Genomic DNA, 20,150 nt, shown 5'->3' with positions numbered 1-20,150 from the left:
CTTCCAGTTTGGTTCAAAGATTATAAGGGTTAGAATCAAAAGCTTATAGCAGGAGAAAATATTGTGGGTCAATAGTTTATTTAAATTCTATATTTAAGTATTTTAATTTAACGTCATTAGGAAATTTTAGATATTTGCTTTAATGTCATTAGGAAAGTTGAGATAACTTTCACTTTTTAGGAGTCTTGAGAAAATAAAATTTGTACTCTGGAACGCTATATATAGCAAGGCAAAATAGAATAAAGCAAGCAATAATAATTTCAGAAATTCTTATTCTCTCCTTCTTAAATTCTTGGAGGTGCTACTCCCTTATATAGAGTAGACTATCCCTAAAAATTGGTGCTCTCATTCCTTTCAAATGGCAAAAAGTACCGCTTGAAGGCATTGGATGAACAAGTTTGTCAATTGTCGGCTACCCAAGGTGCTATGGTGGAGAAACTTGATTCCTTGGAACAGTTTATTAAGGAATTGGGGATGAAGATTTCCATTCTGGATGCACGGTTTCAACAAAGCCTTCAGGCAAGGGATGGTCGGTTGGAAGGTAAAGGATCGGCAGCGGCTGATTACACTGGCTCGCCTGTGAGGGCGTGCCTGTTGATTCGAATAGAATTCCATTTAAAACTCTCTAATTGGAGGTGCCACGGTTTGATGGAACAGACCTGAAAAGTTGGCGATTTAAGGCAGAGCAAATTTTTGATTACCATGTGATGCCGCCAGAGCAACAATTGACCATCTCTTCCTTCATATGGATGGGCCAGCTTTACCTTGGTATCGTTGGATGCATGTCAATGCTCAATTACGTTCATGGGACTCTTTTCTTCGTGACCTACAAATTCATTTTGGACCACCAGAATTTGTGGAAAATCAAGGCCAATTAACAAAGCTATCCCAAAGTGGTTCTGTGGCAAACTTTTAGCATAGGTTCGAGGAGTTAACTAATAAGGTTTCTGGAATTTCAGATTCCTTCCTCCTTAGTTGCCATATCTCTAGGTTGCGTCCTGAGATTCAACAGGAGGTTCGCTCATTTCGGCCGAATTCTTTGACTCATGCCATGAGTTTGGTAAGACTTCAGGAGGATAAATTGGAAGCTTTTCGCATTTCGTCGTGACAGCAAGGTTCCAAAACTTGATACCCTTCACGACCTTCTCCTAATTCCGCTATGCCTTACCACCTTTATTGTCTGCCCCGCCTTCAGTCCGTCGCACTACGGGACCTTCATCAAGCAGTTCTGCATCACTACCTGTTAAACGTCTTACCCCAGCACAAATACAAGAACGGCACGATAAGGGACTTTTTTGCAATTGTGATGAGCGTTTTTCACCTGGCCATAAATATAAGGCTAAGTTTTATCTCTTGACAATTGATGAGGAGGATGATGAAAGGAATGCATTGGATGAAATTGAGGATAATGTTGTTGGTGAGACAGAGGTCGCCGCAATCAGTTTACATGCTTTAACGGGACAACGAAATCCAAGTACCATTCGCATGCCTGGGTTCCTTTCGGATAGTTAGCTGGAGATGTTGTTGGATGGGGGCTCTACACGTAATTTTATTCAAGAGAGGTTGGCCGGATACCTAGGATTATCGTTGATGGACTCTACCAATTTCCAAGTATTGATTGGCAATTACAAGTTTGTGGTTGATCTATTTGTTCTTCCTCTTCGAGGGGCAGATATTGTTTTGGGGGCTCAGTGGCTTACAATTTTTTTGGTCCAGATGTTATGGATTACAAAGAGCTCACTCTTTCTTTCACATGGCAGGGTGATTCGGTGACACTCCGAGGTCGTCAACTACAGCGCATCCAACCCATCCACTTGCATCAATTGGAAGGTTTATAGAGGTGCAGTCCATTGATAGCTCTTTTCAATGTGTTGGTGTACATTTTCCTTTTTCCAATTCACAAGTGATAGCTACGGAATCAATGTCCCAACACCTATCCATGAAGTCTTTACCCAAATTTGGATGTGATTGAGACACCAACCAGACTCTTGTTGCAGCATACTAGCGATCATCGTATCTGTTTACAGCCAAATTCTTCACCTGTGCAATTCGACCTTATCGCTACCTATGTTTCCAAAAGGGAGAGTTGGAGCACTTGTTGCGTGAAATGCTAGAAAGTGGACTGATTTGGCCTAGTCGTAGCCCATTCTCATCTCTAGTCTTGTTAGTTAAGAAGAGAGATAGGTCTTTGAGATTCCGTTTTAATTATTGGGCCCTGAACAAAATCACGGTGTCAGACAAATCTCTAATTCAAACAGTTGATGAGTTATTTGGATCCACAATTTTTTCTTAGACTGATATTTGATCAGGCTACCATCAAATTTGTATGGATGAGCACAATTTTGCCAAGGCAACCTTTTGCACACACGAGTCATTTTGAATTTTTGGTTATGTCTGTCGGACTTACCAATGCCCCAACCACTTTCCAAATTACAATGAATGTATTTAGGCCATTCCTTCACAAATTAGTCATCATATTCTTTGGTGATATATTGTTCTACAGCCACGACATTGAGACCCATGCACAACATCTCTCGGATGTTCTTCATTGTCTCCGCACCAACAAATTTTTTGCAAAAGAAAAATGCTTGTGTGGCGTATCCTGTTTGGAGTATCTCGCCCATACTGTCTCTGGAGATGGTGTTGCTCTCGATCCCTCGAAAGTTCAAGTAATGACAAAATGGCCAAGACCAACGACAGTTCGACATATAAGAAGTGGGTCTAACTGGGTACGATTGAAAATTTATTCGTAATTATGCGACAATTGTGGCACCACTTGCTCATCTTCTCCAAAAAGATAAGTTCATTTGGTCTGAAGCCGCACAAGTTGCCTTCGACAACCTGAAGATTGCCTTGACTCAAGCTCCGGTTTTGGCTCTGCCAAATTTTGAAGAAGTATTTGAGATGGAGACTGGTGCATCAAATTCTGGTGTAGGTGCAGTCTTAACGCAGCGTTCCCACCCTATTGTCTTCTTCAGCAAAAAATTATCGCTGCAGCCACAACGAGCTTCGGCTTATGTTCGTGAGTTGTATGCAGAAATAGAGCCGGTAACACACTGGCGACAGTACCTTTTGGGTTTTAAATTTATCACTCAAACGTATCATGAAAGCTTGTGCAACCTCCTTTCTCAAGTTATTCAAACACCAGAGCAACACACTTACCTCATAAAACTCTTGGGATTTGATTTTACAGTGCACCACATACCTGGCAAAAACAATATCGTGGCTATCGCTTTGTGTAGACAAAATGAGCTTGAGTTGCCTAATTCTATTGTTGTGGCATTTTCACTTTTTGTTCCACTATTTGGCATACTCCAGGAGTTAAGAGAAGCACTCAAGGCAGATCCATCATGCATAACTATCATACAGGAACTTATGGAGAATTCTGAGCAGCATTCTGGTTATGCCTTACACGATCAACTTCTTTTCTATAGTGGCAGAATTTTAGTTCCAGCTGTTAAGGAGTTGCGACAGAATCTCTTGAATGAATTTCATTCCTCCACGGTAGGAGGTCATGATGGTATTGGAATAACATTGAGTCATATCACCTTAAATTCTTACTGGTCAGGCCTCGCAAGAGATGTAAGGGAGTTTGTCCGGCGATGTCATGTGTGTCATCAAGCGAAGTATCAAGCTCGTACCCCTGCAGGTCTTTTACAACCTTTACCACTTCCAACTCACATTTGGGCAGGAGTTGCAATGGACTTCATCACGGGGTTGTTGTTATCTATTCGATATTCAGTGATTTTGGTGGTCGTGGAAAGGGTGACCAAATATGCTTATTTTGGACCTTCGCGGAATACCGCAGCAAAAGTAGCTACTTTATTTGTTCAAATGATTTATAAATCGCATGGGTTGCCAAAATCCATCTTAACTGACTGTGACCCAATTTTTTTGAGTGTTTTCTGGCTGGAGCTTTTTCACTTTAGCGCTACCATGCTACAACACAATTCTTCATATCATCCACAAATTGATGGACAAACAGAAGTCACGAACAGGACATTGGAACAATTCTTGCATTGTTTTACCATGGACCAGCCACAGAAATTGGCGGATTACTTGCCACGGGCAGAATTTTTCTACAATACGTCCTTTCACACAGCTGTTGGCACCACTCTTTTTAAGCTAGCGAATGGTCGCGACCCTCCAATCATACAACCTTATGTTATCAGAGCCTCTAAACTTGATGCAATGGACCATGAACTAGCAACTAGGGACAACCTATTGAAGGAGTTACGTGCACACTTATTAAAGGCACAACAACAGATGATTCACAGTGTCAATCATCGTCAACGACCGCTGGAATTTAAGGAAGGTGATTTGGTATATTTAAAGCTACAGTGGTATCGCCAAGGTTCAGTTCGAGGGACATCATATTCTAAGCTTACACGTAAGTTTTATGGTCCGTTTAAAATTTTGCGTAAAGTGGGGTCAGTTGCCTATAAGTTGGAATTACCAGCTAATTCAAAAATTCATCCGGTCTTTCATCAATCCCTTTTGAAACCATGCCAAGGACTGGTCTCTGAGACTGCCTTAGCATTGCCATCTGCTCCGTTAGCTGTAGTGGGGAGTCGTACCATGCAACATCAGGTTAGGAGCGTGGATCAAATTTTGGTGCAGTGGCAAGGCCTACCCCTGGAGGACTCATCTTGGGAGGATACTGCTGAAGGGGTGGCTATGTATGGTTCGTTTCCTTCCAACGTTAAGGACAAGGTTGTGCTAAGAGAAAGAGGCCACTTCCAGTTTGGTTCAAAGAAGGGTTAGAATAAAAAGCTTATGGCAGGAGAAAATATTATGAGTCAATGGTTTATTTAAATTCTATATTTAAGTATTTTAATAAATTAATCATCATTCTCATTTCCTTTATGATGGGCAGTAAAAGATAGGTAAGAAGGAATTCTATCACAGATTGTTACAAAAAAAATCTACCAAATGTAATTCTTTAAATTTGTACAATTGAATTGATAATTCAGCTTCAAGATTAATGACGTCACTAATTAATTAAAAATTAAGTAACCTAAGGAGAAAAGGTACCCTATCCACCCTGTCCAATTTAGAATGTTCTATAGCTAAGACCGAATTATTAATTAGAAAACGTGTTTTAATTGTCCCTATAATCCATTTTTTTGACCAAGTAAAATTGTTTGATAGCTGAAGGGCTGGCAAGCTTTTGAAGATACCGGCCTCTTAAGGGTCCAAAGTTTCAAGATTTCATATTGACAAAGATCCTGGGGAAGTCAACCTTGAAATAGTCCAACCGTCTTCGGATCTGGTGGACTGGAAAATTATTGAAAATATCTCCTATCAAGTCCAAAACAAAACAAAACTTACATGGTACCCCCCACGGTCACGGAGTAGGGTTTAATACTCCTACTTCCACATAAGCTCTTCCCTTACGCGGAAGCCGAAACAGCTCTGCTTTACTTTTTTCAGCACCCGCCTCACTAAAAGCCCGAATTTCCCAATCCTTTATACCCCTTTTGTTAATTCTTTTCAATTCTGGTCCCAAATTCAAATCTTTTCATCCAATTCTCAAGTGATGGAAAATTTGATTACAGAAGTTCAAGTTGAAGTGGCGGGCGGGTTTTCGGATGCTGCAGCCGGATCCTTTTCTGGGTTTCAAAGAAGGATCGAGTTTCACCCTGCTAGAAAAGTCTTTACTGGGCTTAGTAATGGTGGCGAAAATGGGGATTTTAAATTGGAGACGCTGAATCCATGTGGGTCGGAGCAAAAGAATGCTGGGACGGGTCAAGGACAGGGTCCGAGTGGCAGTTCGGGGAAGAAAATTGATGGTTCGGAGTTTTGGGATTGTGGTTTGGATTCTGAGCTGAGTTTTAGGATGACTTTTCGGAGAATTGTAAGTGTGCTTACTTTGTTAAGGATTTTTTTATTTTTTTTGCTTTTTATGGCTTTGAAAGAGCTTTTTTATGAATTGATAATTTATTGAAGTTCGTTAGTCTCGTTGCTTTGTGTAGTTTGATTAGTTTTATTGAAGATCAATTGGTATGTTACTGAGAGTGAAGTCCCGGTTTGGTAACAGTAATTAACATTGTGGCTTCAATACTCCATAACCATAACATTGGTTTCTATTTATTTATTTATTTTTTGATTGAGTTTTTTGGATCTAAAAATGGGTATATGTTAATTTCACACCTTCGATTGAGGGGAATTGCAGTATTGTTACTGGAAGTAATGATTTTGGTAGTCCATAATGTCTTTACTAATGTGCAGTGAAAGTGATCATGAAATTCAGATCATAGATGATATTTGTTATCAGTTGGTGATTTCAGCTCAAAGACTTAGAATTTGGTTGAATTTGTTATTATGAGTAAATCCGGTGCCAAATTTTCAATGGCATATGTATGGCTTGTTTTAGGTTATAGCTGTGGTAATATTGGTTCTGTGTTGAACTTTTAAATTTATCTATTATAATATGTATGGCTTACAGGGTGCTGGTCTTGAAAATCTTGGAAATACTTGTTTTCTCAATTCAGTGTTGCAGTGTCTGACCTATACAGAGCCTTTAGCGGCATACTTGCAGAGTGGCAAGCATCAAAATTCTTGTGAGTGGCTTTCTCTTCTGCTCAGTGCTTTCTTGCTTTTTATTTCCATGAACACAACAAAAACTATATAGGCACGCAGATTTCTAGATCTATTCTGTGACTAGGTAAACTTTTTTTTTGATACTGTTGGATTATTGGAGCATATTTAGCTTTGATATCCATCCCATGGATAATAGTTGCTTCATTGAAATTGAAGTTCGAAGACTTGGATGGTTGTTTCAGAAGGTTTTGTGGTTCATGTACTGTCACTATGATTGGGAAATTTTCTTTAGATACGAGTAATTAGGATAATGGTCAGTTGAGATGAGCACATTGAAGAAGTGGCCAATTTCAGTGGAGGTTTAAAGCTTGGTTTTAATCCATTTTACTCACTATACTAGGATGAATGTCGCATCATATACTTGATTGGTATTATGTTATGTTAGTAGCCTAAGAAAATCTATGGTTCATAGAGCTCTTGTGTTAAAATATATAAGCATAGTGATGCTACCTTTTCTTAATCCCTTGTTATGTTTTTGAAATTTTCATGTGAGCATTCATGATATTGAGTTTAAAATGACTTAGGTATGTGTTCTTTCCAACACACAACTATTTGAAAAAGAAGAGATGAAAATATCTCTTACTTGGGCTTTCCATTTGTGACCATAAAGGAATCTATTCTTATGTTTCTACATTTCTATGCTTTTGTTTTATTATTGGTATTTCTATTGGATCCATGCATGCCCCATTTTTATTGAAGTTCTTGTGATGTTGTTCTCTCTAGTAATTGGTGTCAATTTTAATTAACTGTGCATGTATATATCCTTTGCATGCATCGCAAATGCAACTTTTATGATTCGGTGCTGATTTTCAATCACTGATTTATGAAGGTCGTATTTCTGGGTTTTGTGCCTTGTGTGCCATTCAAAAACATGTCAGCCGTGCTCTACAAGCTCCTGGGAGAATCCTAGCGCCAAAGGATCTTGTCTTAAACTTGCGATGTATCCTTGCTAATGTCTTATGTTTTCTATTTCCTTTATCATCAATGGCAGCAATTTTCTTCCAGTACATCTCTTAAAATGCAATCCTTGACCATTCATAAGGCATATCTCGAAACTTTAGAAGTTCAAGACAGGAGGATGCACATGAGTACATGGTGAACTTGCTGGAATCAATGCATAAATGTTGCTTACCTTCAGGAGTACCAAGTGAATCCCCTAGTGCTTATGATAAGAGTTTGGTATTCAAGATCTTTGGTGGTCGTTTACGCAGCCAGGTAGTTTTTAATTGTTTAACTTTTTATTATTGGTTCAAGGTGGTTTGGTTTGAGAAGGTGGTCACAAGAAACTGTAGGAAAGACTAGATTATGTGGCGAATTATGAAGTTTCAACATTGGATGCTTCTATTACATTTTGAATGGTTCTTGTTACTTGTGCAGGTCAAATGTATGCAATGTTCTTTCTGCTCCAACAAATTTGATCCCTTTCTAGATTTAAGTCTTGAAATACATAAGGCGGATTCTGTGCTTAAAGCCCTCACAAACTTCACTGCCGCAGAGCTGTTAGATGGTGGGGAGAAGCAGTACCAGTGCCAACAATGCAAGCAGAAAGTTAGGGCTCTCAAGCAGCTCACAGTTCACAAAGCACCTTATGTGCTTACAGTCCACCTAAAACGGTTTCGTTCACATGATCCAGGACAAAAGATTGACAAGAAAGTTCAATTTGGTCCTACATTAGACATGAAACCTTTTGTCAGTGGTTCCTATGTAAGTGAACTTTTTACTGTCTTAGTCTATATTTTTTTTTATAATTTATAGCTTAGATGTTATCGAAGCAATAGTTTTAATTCAAGTATGGGTTCAATATAGTATGGATCTGATATCAGTTTCAAATTACATTCATTTTTTGTTTGTATTATGGTTTTCCTGTTATTAAATTTTAATCATTTGAGATTAACTTTGGATTTTGCATCTAAATTTGGGAAGTAATGTTTTTGTGTGTGCAGGAAGGAGATTTGAAGTACACTCTATATGGTGTTCTGGTTCATCATGGTTGGAGTACACATTCTGGACACTATTACTGCTTTGTTCGAACATCAAGTGGCATGTGGTACTCACTTGACGACAATCGGGTATGGAAATATCCTTATTTCATTTTTCTTCTGAGAATGCTAGTAGAGTTGGATTCTCAGAATTTTATGTTCATTTTAATTTAATGAGTTATTCTTTTACTTCTTTCCGATTATAAAAAAATATTATGCATAAATCTTAAGCGACCATAGAGGTCAAGGGTCTCAAATCCTCTTGGTTTCACCTATCTTGGATATTATATCAAACAATGTCCTGGCTACCAAGGTTGTATGCTCCAAAAAAGAAACAAAAAATAAGAAGGGAAACAAATCTAGACCACTTTTTAGTTTACTAGTCTGTAAACTTGGTGGATTTTTGGAAGCAATCTAGAATTGATATTTGCCCATGTTATTTTGGAAGCTTGAGAGACTTTCCATCTCTTTGAAAAATTGGGGAAAAGTTGAAGGGTACTTAAATTTTTGCAAAGAATTTGGAGCTTTATCTTTTAGAGCTACTATCTGCTGGTGGTAGATGGTAAAGAATCCCTATTGTGAAACTGGGGTCTTTTGATGGCTGGAACCATATGTTTGCATTCTTAACTCTTGCTTAGTTTACAGAGTATGTATAAGGAATCCCTTTACTGAGGATGGGATTGCTTGTTATTGATTTGAAGAATCAGTGTCTAATTACCTGCACCAATTTCCTGTAATAGGTTGTCCAAGTTAATGAGAGGTCTGTTTTAGAGCAGAAGGCTTACATGCTGTTTTATGTTCGTGATAGAAGAAATGTTTCTCCAAAAAAAATCGTTGATGTTGTTCAGAAAGAAAACTTGAAAGCCAATGTCAGTGGAAATAAATCATCTCCCATTTTGAGCCAACAGTCAAAGGAATACTCCCAAAGCTCTTGGACTGAAAATGGAGCATGTTGTGTAGACTCTTCTTCTGTGAAACAAAAGGGTGCCTTAATTAGCGGGCTGTCTAAGGAGGCTCATTTGACGGAACAATCCACTCAGCCGGGGAGGATACCATTACAGATCTCTGTACTGAAGAAAGACCCCTCTCAGGTACCTTCTTCAAGTGCACCATCACTGAAAGGCCAGTCAGAAGGGCTATCTATTCCAAATCCAAGTCGAGGAAAAAGCTTGCAGCCATCAGCTTCTTCTTTGAATAGCATTGGAGGCATTCCCATTATTGAAAATAACATGACAACTGCTACCTGCATAAATACCTCCAAAGACAAAGCAAGTTCTATGAATAATTTGGAGATCTCTTTGACTCTATCATCCAACTGCAATGGTCACCGCTCTGCCTCTGATAAGACTCTCACAACTGAGACCTCACAGAAGGTAACTAGATGTTCCCTTTGCAGCATGGACCCTTGGTGTCCATCTGTTAGCTTAATTGGGTGCAATTTAATCCTTCTTTCTAATTTGTGAATCCATTTTTGCATCCAGATTAATGTTGTTGTGAATGCTGGAGCATCAGTTAATAATCCTTCCCAAGACTCCAGTGATAAAGTGCTGGAATGGATTTCAAATATGGCTCAATCTGGGAGCTCCAGTGACAATTTGTTAGAGAAAGTTTGTCCTATAAAATTAGCCCAGGAGCCAAGCCATGAGAACAAGAAGGTGATTTTCTATGTATGTGTATTTCTTGGATAACTTCCAATGAAATATAGTACAGACTGTTGAGTTGTTTCTCTTTTCATTTCCAGGTTGGAAATAAGCTTGATGATAGTGTTACTGGTGGTTCAGCGGAGGAAAAGGTTGGTGAGAATGGTCAAAAAAAGATGGCAGATGAATCTTTACACACAAAAGATTTTGATTGTAAACCCCAAAGAAAATTGAAGAAGAAAAAGTTTCTCAAGTGCAGGATCAATTCCATGCCCATTGGCTTAAAATTTTTCAAGGCATCCTTAGTCTTACACAAGAAAAAGAAACACAAAAGGAGCAAACACCGCACAGTAGATCTCCAGAATCCCAGCAAAGAACTTTTGTTGGATAAATATTATTGTCTTTTGTCAGATCTTGGGCCATCTACATCTGAGAAATGTGGTGCCAGTTCCAGAGGTTCCCAAAAGAAAGCACCTAATGGAACTGCTAAAAAGAATGGGAAAATGTGTAACGGCTATTCCTTGATGAATGATGTAGATGAAGAATTAACACAGAGAATTCGTCAGAATGGTACTGTGCTTGCAACAAATGAGGGTTTACAGAAGCATTCTGATTCCACGTTGGAAGTAAACCAGCAGGATGCAGCAGAATCTGGTCGTTCAAAAGATTGCAGAAAAGATGTGCTGCAGGAAAGAACGAATACACTTACCCGAAGTTTGGAGGAGAAAACAAGTGAGTATACTCGTCACATATCTGATTAAATGAGCTCTTCTCTGTGACAATGTCACAGCACATGTAACCGTGAAGTGCCTAAATTGGCATACTTCAACTTTCCACACCTTGTGTGGAACAATTGGTTACAAGTAACTTAAACTTGCGTATTTGATGTCCATTTTCTCAAGCAAGCTTAAAATCTTTGTGCAACTGGTAATGCCACCCTGTTTCCTTGGACTCTCATTCTGCTAGCTTTCTTCCCCATGTTGCTGACCTTTTAAATCTGTTTAGCAGAAAAAAATTTACAATAGCTTTTTCCTTGGAAGTGTAATTCAGAGCTCAATCAACTTAAACATCTTATTAAATGTGTTCATATTTAAATAATAGCCCTGGTTAGTGTTTGTAGTAGCTTAGTTCATAATTTCTGTTCATCTTCCTCCAATTCTACATACTGAATGTTATTCTTTGGCCTTTGCTTACCACAGTTGCTCGTTGGGATGGGATCGAATTGCATCCTCCTCTGACTGTAGAATCTGTCGACACTAAGAGTTTGAGCATTGGTTATGTTCTGGATGAGTGGTGAGTTATTGTGATCTCCCATATTTTTGTTGCTTATATTCATCTCAAGTAAGACTTTCTTTCTGCATATCGAAAATTATCTAGTAATCACAACCCTTAACTGGGCAAATACATCTTTTCAACTGTACAGGGATGAGGAATATGATCAGGGCAAGAGAAAGAAGCTAAGAAAACAAAAGCACAGCTTTGGTGGACCAAATCCTTTCCAAGAAATCGCAGCCAAGAAAACACAATCCAAGAAGAAGAAGTTGAGCCACACAAGTTCTGGAGACCAACCATTCAGGATATGAAGAAGTCAGTGCTTGTGCATAGAGAGTAACTTTAACCGGTGAGCCCTTCTGTTATACAATGTGTAGTATTTTTTCTTTGTTCAGCAAAACCAGTAGTCCTGAAACACCAAGCATACCAATATTTTAGAAAGTTTTGGCCTTCTCGATTCTGGGATTTGTTTGTTGGAGGGAGAGAAATGGAGATAACCTTCTTTTTCTAACCCATTTCTTCTTTGTGGGAAATGTACAAGTTTCGGCAGAATGTAGAAGCTTAAGAGCCAGGAGCTTTTTCTTCTCCCTGTTTTTCTTTTTCTGTATTGCAATAAAATGTGTCAATCTAATTTTATATTATATTGGCCATTACAATTCAACCACAAATTAGCAAGATCATGGTTTAGAGTTAAAGACATTATAAAACTATTGATTTGTGGTCACTTTGTTATTATATGAATTAATTTGTGCACTACTCATGAAGAATCATTGAATGCACCACCAAGCAACATTGATAAATTCAACAAACTTGTAACTTAATATGTATATATAAATTACCCTTATGTTCAAAATCAATTTGAGTCCATCCGTAAACCATTGTTATCAAAATTTATAATATAAATGATAATATAATAAGAGTATATATAAAAGTTTTTAAAATTTTAAATATGTATCGTAGTGATATTTTTAAAAATGATGATGAGTTAATTATATTTTTTATTTTTTTATTTCTTAAAAGTTATATGATACGATACTCGATATACGATACATAGAATTAGGGTTTCAATATATAATTCGATTACTATGCTGTGAACTTAAAAATTTATAAGTTATTTAACCAAATTTCTTGTATTATTTTCAATCGATATAAGATGTTTATATATATTTAACATTTTTCATGCGTTTTATCGATAGCAGGTTTTCGTAAGCAGCTATAGTTTTCAGATATAATATATGTCGAAACTCACTTAAAGAAGACCCTATCAGTATTTGTGGAATTCAGGAACTGAGACTAAAAATTTCTGTAGCGCCCTGATGAGCAACTTTATATGCTTTCATTTATGTGGTTCTTCTTATATTGGATAGACATGGTGGTGGCTGAAGCAATTGAAGAGTCCCAGGGACATTTTAACCATACTCATAATTAAAATTATAACCATTGAAGAATTAGTGAGGTGTGTCTTATCATATTAAGGTAAGGTAAAAAAAAAAACAAAAGGAAATCATATACAGGAGATCAATGGAACTGATTCAATCATATTTAGAAATCAATCAACCTAATTTTTATCGAACCAATTCTCTACAAGGGAGAATGATATTTCTCATATTTTTTTATTACATTATGTGCATATTTTGTTAATAAAATTTATTAAAAATTACTATAGATGTACTGAAAAATAAAATGCCCTTACTACTTTGTAATGATTATTAACCCTAAATAATATTTTATTCCACAAATTTTAATAATTGTATTTTCACCCTAATTTATATTATTATAAATTTTAGGATAAATAATTAATATAAATAAATTTAAAACAGTCCGGTGATGAATTGGTCAGGTTTAATTCTGACCAAATCACATACTAATTATGCGATTTGGACAAATTAGCGTCAAGATGGTGTGATTCTAACTGAATTATACCCAATATTTTTATAACCGGACTGAATATAAATTTAGTGGAGGGAATGACTTGGTTTAATCAATTATCAGATGAGTTAATCGATGATCAGATTAGTTAATTATTTAAAAATTTTTATATAATTTGATTTATTTAATATTAAAATAAGCTCAATTTGATAGTGTTTGTATATATATAAAAAATAAGAATTTAAAAAAATAAAGACTCAATTTTTTTACATTAACAAGTCAAGTCTAATTTTATATATGTTTCAATCCGTTTAATTAACGATTGATTTTATATATAAATAATAATATATTATTATATAATTAAATAATTAAAAATAAATTAATATTTAATCATAAAATAATAATAATAATTTTATTATATTAAAATTTCATTTTTATAGAATAATAAGAAATAGTGGAATTCTCTCTTTTATCATGGATCTTTGAAATGGAAATTGTTTTATTTTCTTTTCTTTAAAAGGAAAAATATATACTTCCGCATAAAAGTATTATTCTTTTCTTTTTTAAGCATCGGATGCTTCATCAATAATTAAATAAAAGGAAAAAATATATCATCCATGAAAAATAGCAAGAATTTAGATTTTTCCTACAAATAAGAATCTTCATAGAGTTTATGGGATAAGAATATGTAATATTCTAGTTAATTGGCTGACACTGTTTTATTGGATCAAACCCAGTTTTAATAATTTAAAAGTTATATTTATATTTATACATATTTTATGTCAATGTGAGATTTTTTTTTAAGAAGCTTTACGTCAATGTGGGATTTACGAATTACGATCAATACAGAATTTGCTTAGAAATGTTATATTCATCCACTTATTTGGCTCAAGGTCGAGTTTTCATTGAGACTTATTGTAATATTTTTGGTCTAATAACCCGGTTCACTGTCAATATATTATTTACTTTAGACATATAGTCTATTATGGTTTTACTTATGTGTTTTACAACCCAAAATATACCTTAACAGTTTAAAGAACTTATAGACTATTTAATCAGTCAAATTCTTCTACCACTAACCGATGTGAAATACATAAACAGAGTATAAACAACCCAACATCTCTTTCATGTTTTGTCGGTGTGGGATTTACTTAAAGATATTACACTTGTAGAACTATGGGATTTGCTTAGAATTATGACATACACCCCCTTGCATAACTCACAATTGAGTTCTCACTGAAATTTATATTATTATCGCTCGAGAACATATGGATTGATTCATATATCATTGATAACATCCTAACCTAATAGTCGATCCACTGTTAAGATATTATTTCTTTTGAACACAAAATCAGTTATAGTTTAACTTTTAAACTTTACAACTTAAAATGTGTTTTGAGAGTTTAAAAGCTCTCAAGCTATTTAACGAATCATGTTTTATCATCTTGAAGTGACATGAAATGTTTATATATACTTATTATTTTTCATATATTTTATCAATGTTGGATTTTGCTTATAAATATTACAAAATCTTATCATATAAACACATTTCTTTTTTAACTAGTGAAAAAATCAATGCATTAATAAATATATTTATTATATTTGGGAAAACTTAAATATATTAAAATAATGTTGATAAACCAAAATAATTATGAGCTCTCTCACACTAAGATTAGATTCGAACTAAGTTCATTCGAGTTTGAGTTTGAACTTGATTCAAACGAATTCAAAACAAGTTAAACTCAAACGAGCTTAAGTTTAAGCTCGAGCCTATTAGTTCAATAGTTTTGAGCTTGAGCGTTAAAGTGTTTAGCTCGTTAAGCTCGCAAGTTAAAAAATTTGATATAAAACGACTTTGTTTTAATCAATATATATCAAAACAATATCATTTTAATAACAAATAAGTTAAAAACTCAATTCAAGTTTAAGTTCAAACTCAAATTGAACTTGAATTCGGCTATTTTGAAATGAGCCAAGCTTGAATTCAATTCCATATAAATCAAGCTGAGCTTAAATTTGACTTGATTCGAATTCACCCTTTCTCACACTTTGCTGTTTGATTTGTTTTGTTAATTTGTTAATAATTTTTAAGTAAAATGGGAAAAAAAAAATTGGAATCTTTCTAGGCCTTCATTTTTTAATTTTTTTTCCAACAAAAATCCCAATTTTTTTCTTCCTAATAATAATTTGGGAACTCAAAAAATTTTAATCAAATGAATAAAAAAAATAAAGATTTTGCACAAACAACTAATCTTCACCAATACTCTTATGAAAAGTAAGTCAATTTTTTTCCTTTTATGATTTTTTGAAATTTATTAAAAAAAATTCCAAATCAATCTCTCATTTATCTATAAAATTAAATTAAAACAATCAATCTTCATCAATATTCTTATGAATATATTTGTAATTTTTTTTTTCTAATTCAAACTTTTGCAAATTACATTTTATATAATATTTTTGACATGCATAGAAAAATAATATATATAGGAAGAAATACTTAGTAACCTCTCTATTAAGGTTAACTTAACCATGGTTAAAAAAAATATATAAAATTAAATTTTATCTGAATTATTTTAATTTAAATCAAATAAGTTAAATTCAAATAAATAATTAAATTTATTTTTATAAAATAAGTGAAAATAAATTAATTTAAATCAAATCTAAAGTTACATTATTTTAAATTTTGGTTAATCAATCTCAATTTTTTTTTTTAAATTCAAATTTATATAAAATTAAGTCTTATTTAAATTACATCTCAATTTGAATACAGTATTACTTTTTTCTCTCAAAAAATAAATAAAAAAACTCAAAAAATAATTTAAAAAAAAAAACAGTAGCAAAGAGAAAATCTGGCATCCTATTTACTCTTGCCTCTTAAAATTCACAAAAAACACAAGACAAAGCAAAAACTCAAAACTCAGAGAGCAGAGAAGAAGAAGCTTTCAACTCAACCATGTCTGACGAGGAGCATCACTTCGAATCAAGGGCCGATGCTGGAGCCTCCAAAACTTACCCTCAGCAAGCTGGAACCATCCGCAAGAATGGTTATATTGTCATCAAAAACCGTCCTTGCAAGGTTTTTTTTTTTCATTTTTAATTTTTTTTTTGCTTTATTTTATGTATGGATTTGGTTTTTTATGTTGTTTTCCATGTATTCACATCTGGGTTTTTTTTTTCTCAGATCCTTGATGGGTCGTTTGTGTTTTTCTTTTATGGTTATTGTGTATTTTTCATTTTTTTTGGTTCTTTGTACCCGTAAAGTTTAGAGCTTTGAATGAGAATTGGTGTTGATTTGATGCAATTGTTAGATTTTCTTGGTTTTTTTATGGAATTAGATTTCATGTGAAAGGTGTTTTTGTCTGAAAATTTATGTAATTAAACTAAACAAGTATATGTTTATATTCTTGTAGTTTTAGTGGCTGTAATCGAAGCTAAATGAGGACTCGTAGCCCTTAGAAAATTCCAAACTTTGTGATTTGGCTGTGTTGTTTTCAAGTTTGAGGATTCATACTATGCACAAGTTTGACTTTTCTTTTGGCTTTATTGGTTATTAATTCATAGTTGAACTGATATTTTATAATTAGTTTGTCCATCTTGTTGTGTGGTTAATCATTATATCTTTGTAAGAGACTGCAGTATTGAATTGTTTTGACAACACGAATTCACAGACGTGGTTAGGATTTTGTTTGTACCTGTGCTTGTTGTTGGAGTCAACAAGGTTAAGACTTTCCAATAAAAACTTTAATGTGGGTAGGAGATCCTTCTCATGGATTGACTTATTCCACACCAACATAGGTAAAAAGGTGAACTACTTTGTTCAAGAGGATCTTGTCAAAGGAACTCGGCAAAAGACCTCATAACTTTACGAGGACATCATATACCAAGGGGTTTGTGTGTGGTGATATAGATACATCTATACTGAGTTAGTTGAATATCTTAATCTTTTTTTTTTTTAAATCTTTTTCTCTTTTTCTGATGCAGGTGGTTGAAGTTTCCACTTCAAAGACAGGAAAGCATGGACATGCGAAGTGCCACTTTGTGGGAATTGATATCTTTACTGGGAAGAAGCTTGAAGATATTGTTCCTTCTTCCCACAATTGTGATGTAATGTTAATCCTTTTGCTTCTGTTTCTTTTTTCTGTTGGTGTTTCTTTATATTATTCCGAGGAACTCACCTGCTTGTTTGTCTGTTCTTTACTTTTGTATCTGTATTCCTAGGTTCCTCATGTTAATCGTACTGACTATCAGCTGATTGATATCTCTGAAGATGGCTTTGTAAGTTATTCTATTGATCAATACCAAATTACGGCTTCAAGAATTAACTGTTTGTACTGATTTATGAACTTGAGAAATTATTTCTGTTTTAACATTAGAGTTTGATCCTTCACCCTTCATCCATCACCACTTAATAATTATTTAAATTTCTATTATAAATTTAAATAATTCTTACTGTAATGCCTTTTTCAACTCTATATGTAGTATGTACATATTATTTTCATCAATGTGAAAATATAGACAGGAAATACCATTGTATGATTGTTATTGAGATTTCCCGATATCTTGGATGACTGGATTCATATATTATAGATGGTATTTACATTTCTTAATAGTTTGAAGGAGTATATGAATCATCATGGAGAAATGGCTCAAGAGAAGAGTTCCCTTAGACAGTGTAAAAGCATGTGTATAAAATTTATTTCCGCAGATTTTGCTTAAAATTTCTCACTAATATGATTTATAATTTCAGCGTTTATTATAATTCAGTTGTCACTTTAACCCTTATGATAATCAAACATCTCCTAGTTACCTAAATCTTCCTTTGTATTCTGTCATACTAGATGATTAACTAATAGAGTTGAGTGCCTTGTAGGTGAGTCTTCTTATGGACAATGGGAGCACCAAGGATGATTTAAGGCTTCCCACCGATGATAACCTGCTAAGCCAGGTACTTTGTAGTGTGTTTTATATTCGCAAGCTCGTCTGTTATTTTTGCATTCAGAATTTATATTTACTTTTTGTCCACTGTAGATTAAAGATGGGTTTGCAGAAGGAAAGGACCTTGTGGTGTCTGTTATGTCTGCAATGGGAGAGGAGCAGATCTGTGCCCTTAAGGACATTGGTCCTAAGTAAGATTTAAATATGATGCTGTGGCATTAGCCATAGCTGATGGCCATAGAACTCTTCCATGTGTACAACCGACTTCTATTAGTACCTTAGCAGTATTACAGCTCTTCTGGCTTGTGATAAACAAAACTGAAAGAATATAGGCTTCACGAATCTCGTGATGAACAGAATTTATGTTGATAGCATGATGGAGTAATATATATATTATACTATTCTATTACACACCTTTCTTTTATGCTTGTTTGAGTTTTGCGCGTCTAATTATGACTTCTGATATTTCCCTTGTTTTCCTTCAATTTTGGACACTTCTCTTGGAATCTCAAAGTTGAAGTTTGTCATTAATATTCCTTTTCAAAGGGAATAGCCTGATGATTTTACATGTTAATCACACAAAAAGGAATTTGTTTTTGCCTGAGTTTTCCTGTGTTTTGTTGCACCGAATCTTAATCTAGCATTATGAGTTTGGAAACAGTCCAAATTTTGGGACAATATTATATTGAGACTGTATACATATAACACTCTAATTGTGCCATAAGGTCAACCTTTTACAAACCTGCAAAGCGTGCATTACAGCATCTGACTCAAGAAATAACTGGTAACCAAAGTTTTTATGTACCATAAAGGCACATGATACACGCTTACAAAGCAGAAAGAAGAAGGAATCAATCCAAAATTATTAATGTAAATCTTTACTCACTGAGGAACTTCCATAGATGTAGGAAGCAAATCCCCAGAAGGTAATAAGCAGTGAGAGGATCTTGAAACTGCTCATGGGATCGTGCAGCAGTATAACCGCGGCAATGCTGGTAATGGGCACCCTTACTGCATTGAGAACACCAGCCATCACAGTGGACGCCAAGAAAAGCACAGCGGTGCCTCCCAATATCCACAACTGAAAAGTGATGGCACCCCATATGAGAACTTCGTAATGTGCACTAGCACCGCCTTCAAATGTTTTGGCCTCGGATTTCATCTCCTGGAAATCCTTGTTCACAATCATTCCTATGGTGGTAAACACAAAGGCAAATAAAGAAACCATGACTTGTTGCTCCAATACAACATGGAAAGACCTTCCGCCGAATAGCTTCACAAATACTGGCTCTGATAGAGCAAAGATGAGTCCGTGAAAGGCTGATGCCAGGATATCCCAGACAAACCCCATGATGTGTTGTTTGTCAGTGACATTGCTGTATCTATCAGAGTCTGAATCCAATGCAATTATAGCCATAGCAGCAGTGATTACCACAAGAGCATTTATCATTGAAGCGTTCAGTTTATTATTCACGATAGCATATCCAAATAGTGCAGAGAAAACCAGGGATGATGATGCTATAAGAGCAGCAGCAGCAGCCGGAAGGTAGGCATAGACATATGCATACATGAGGTTGTCAGCAGCACTCAGAAAACCCAGAACAATGTAAGAAAGGGTTATATCAAGAGGATTTATAATTTCAGCGTTTATTATAATTCAGTTGTCACTTTAACCCTTATGATAATCAAGCATCTCCTAGTTACCTAAAGTTTCCTTTGTATTCTGTCATACTAGATGATTAACTAATTGAGTTCATTGCCTTGTAGGTGAGCCTTCTTATGGAAAATGGGAGCACCAAGGATGATTTAAGGCTTCCCACCGATCATAACCTGCTAAGCCAGGTATTTTGTA

The 20,150-nt window shown here is 35.1% G+C and overlaps 3 protein-coding genes across 3 annotated transcripts; 2 read left to right on the top strand and 1 right to left on the bottom strand.

Annotated features, from left to right (window-relative positions):
• Positions 1-5,288: 5,288 nt before the first annotated feature.
• Positions 5,289-12,155, top strand: LOC123200712 (ubiquitin carboxyl-terminal hydrolase 23-like). Its single transcript, XM_044616051.1, has 11 exons — positions 5,289-5,857; positions 6,449-6,563; positions 7,433-7,543; positions 7,646-7,818; positions 7,981-8,307; positions 8,547-8,672; positions 9,323-9,955; positions 10,064-10,237; positions 10,324-10,954; positions 11,422-11,515; positions 11,646-12,155. The coding sequence occupies exons 1-11, from the start codon at positions 5,540-5,542 to the stop codon at positions 11,803-11,805; spliced, it is 2,862 nt and encodes a 953-aa protein (XP_044471986.1). The 5' UTR covers positions 5,289-5,539; the 3' UTR covers positions 11,806-12,155.
• A 4,071-nt stretch (positions 12,156-16,226) lies between these two features.
• Positions 16,227-18,707, top strand: LOC123200632 (eukaryotic translation initiation factor 5A-2-like). Its single transcript, XM_044615922.1, has 5 exons — positions 16,227-16,439; positions 17,345-17,467; positions 17,582-17,638; positions 18,234-18,308; positions 18,392-18,707. The coding sequence occupies exons 1-5, from the start codon at positions 16,317-16,319 to the stop codon at positions 18,491-18,493; spliced, it is 480 nt and encodes a 159-aa protein (XP_044471857.1). The 5' UTR covers positions 16,227-16,316; the 3' UTR covers positions 18,494-18,707.
• Positions 18,708-19,033: 326 nt separating this feature from the next.
• LOC123200263 (probable purine permease 5) lies at positions 19,034-19,931 on the bottom strand (the record flags this gene model as incomplete). The annotated part of the gene is made up of 1 exon (XM_044615407.1): positions 19,034-19,931. A coding segment is annotated over one exon (768 nt), but the record flags the coding sequence as incomplete, so codon positions are not given.
• Positions 19,932-20,150: the final 219 nt, after the last annotated feature.

Source organism: Mangifera indica, chromosome 17 (assembly GCF_011075055.1).
Source record: "Mangifera indica cultivar Alphonso chromosome 17, CATAS_Mindica_2.1, whole genome shotgun sequence".
Classification (NCBI taxonomy): Eukaryota; Viridiplantae; Streptophyta; class Magnoliopsida; order Sapindales; family Anacardiaceae; genus Mangifera; species Mangifera indica.
The sequence above is the reverse complement of the archived record's forward strand: the minus strand, read 5'-3'. Positions and strand labels throughout refer to the sequence as shown.

Bases quoted from the DNA above. Each gene is read 5' to 3' on its own strand.
- LOC123200712 (XM_044616051.1), top strand. From the start codon at position 5,540: ATGGAAAATTTGATTACAGAAGTTCAAGTTGAAGTGGCGGGCGGGTTT. The intron at 7,819-7,980 runs GTAGTTTTTAAT...TTACTTGTGCAG, and splicing joins GTGGTCGTTTACGCAGCCAG to GTCAAATGTATGCAATGTTC. The intron at 10,238-10,323 runs GTGATTTTCTAT...TTTCATTTCCAG, and splicing joins CAAGCCATGAGAACAAGAAG to GTTGGAAATAAGCTTGATGA.
- LOC123200632 (XM_044615922.1), top strand. From the start codon at position 16,317: ATGTCTGACGAGGAGCATCACTTCGAATCAAGGGCCGATGCTGGAGCC. The intron at 16,440-17,344 runs GTTTTTTTTTTT...TTTCTGATGCAG, and splicing joins TCAAAAACCGTCCTTGCAAG to GTGGTTGAAGTTTCCACTTC. The intron at 17,639-18,233 runs GTAAGTTATTCT...AGTGCCTTGTAG, and splicing joins ATATCTCTGAAGATGGCTTT to GTGAGTCTTCTTATGGACAA.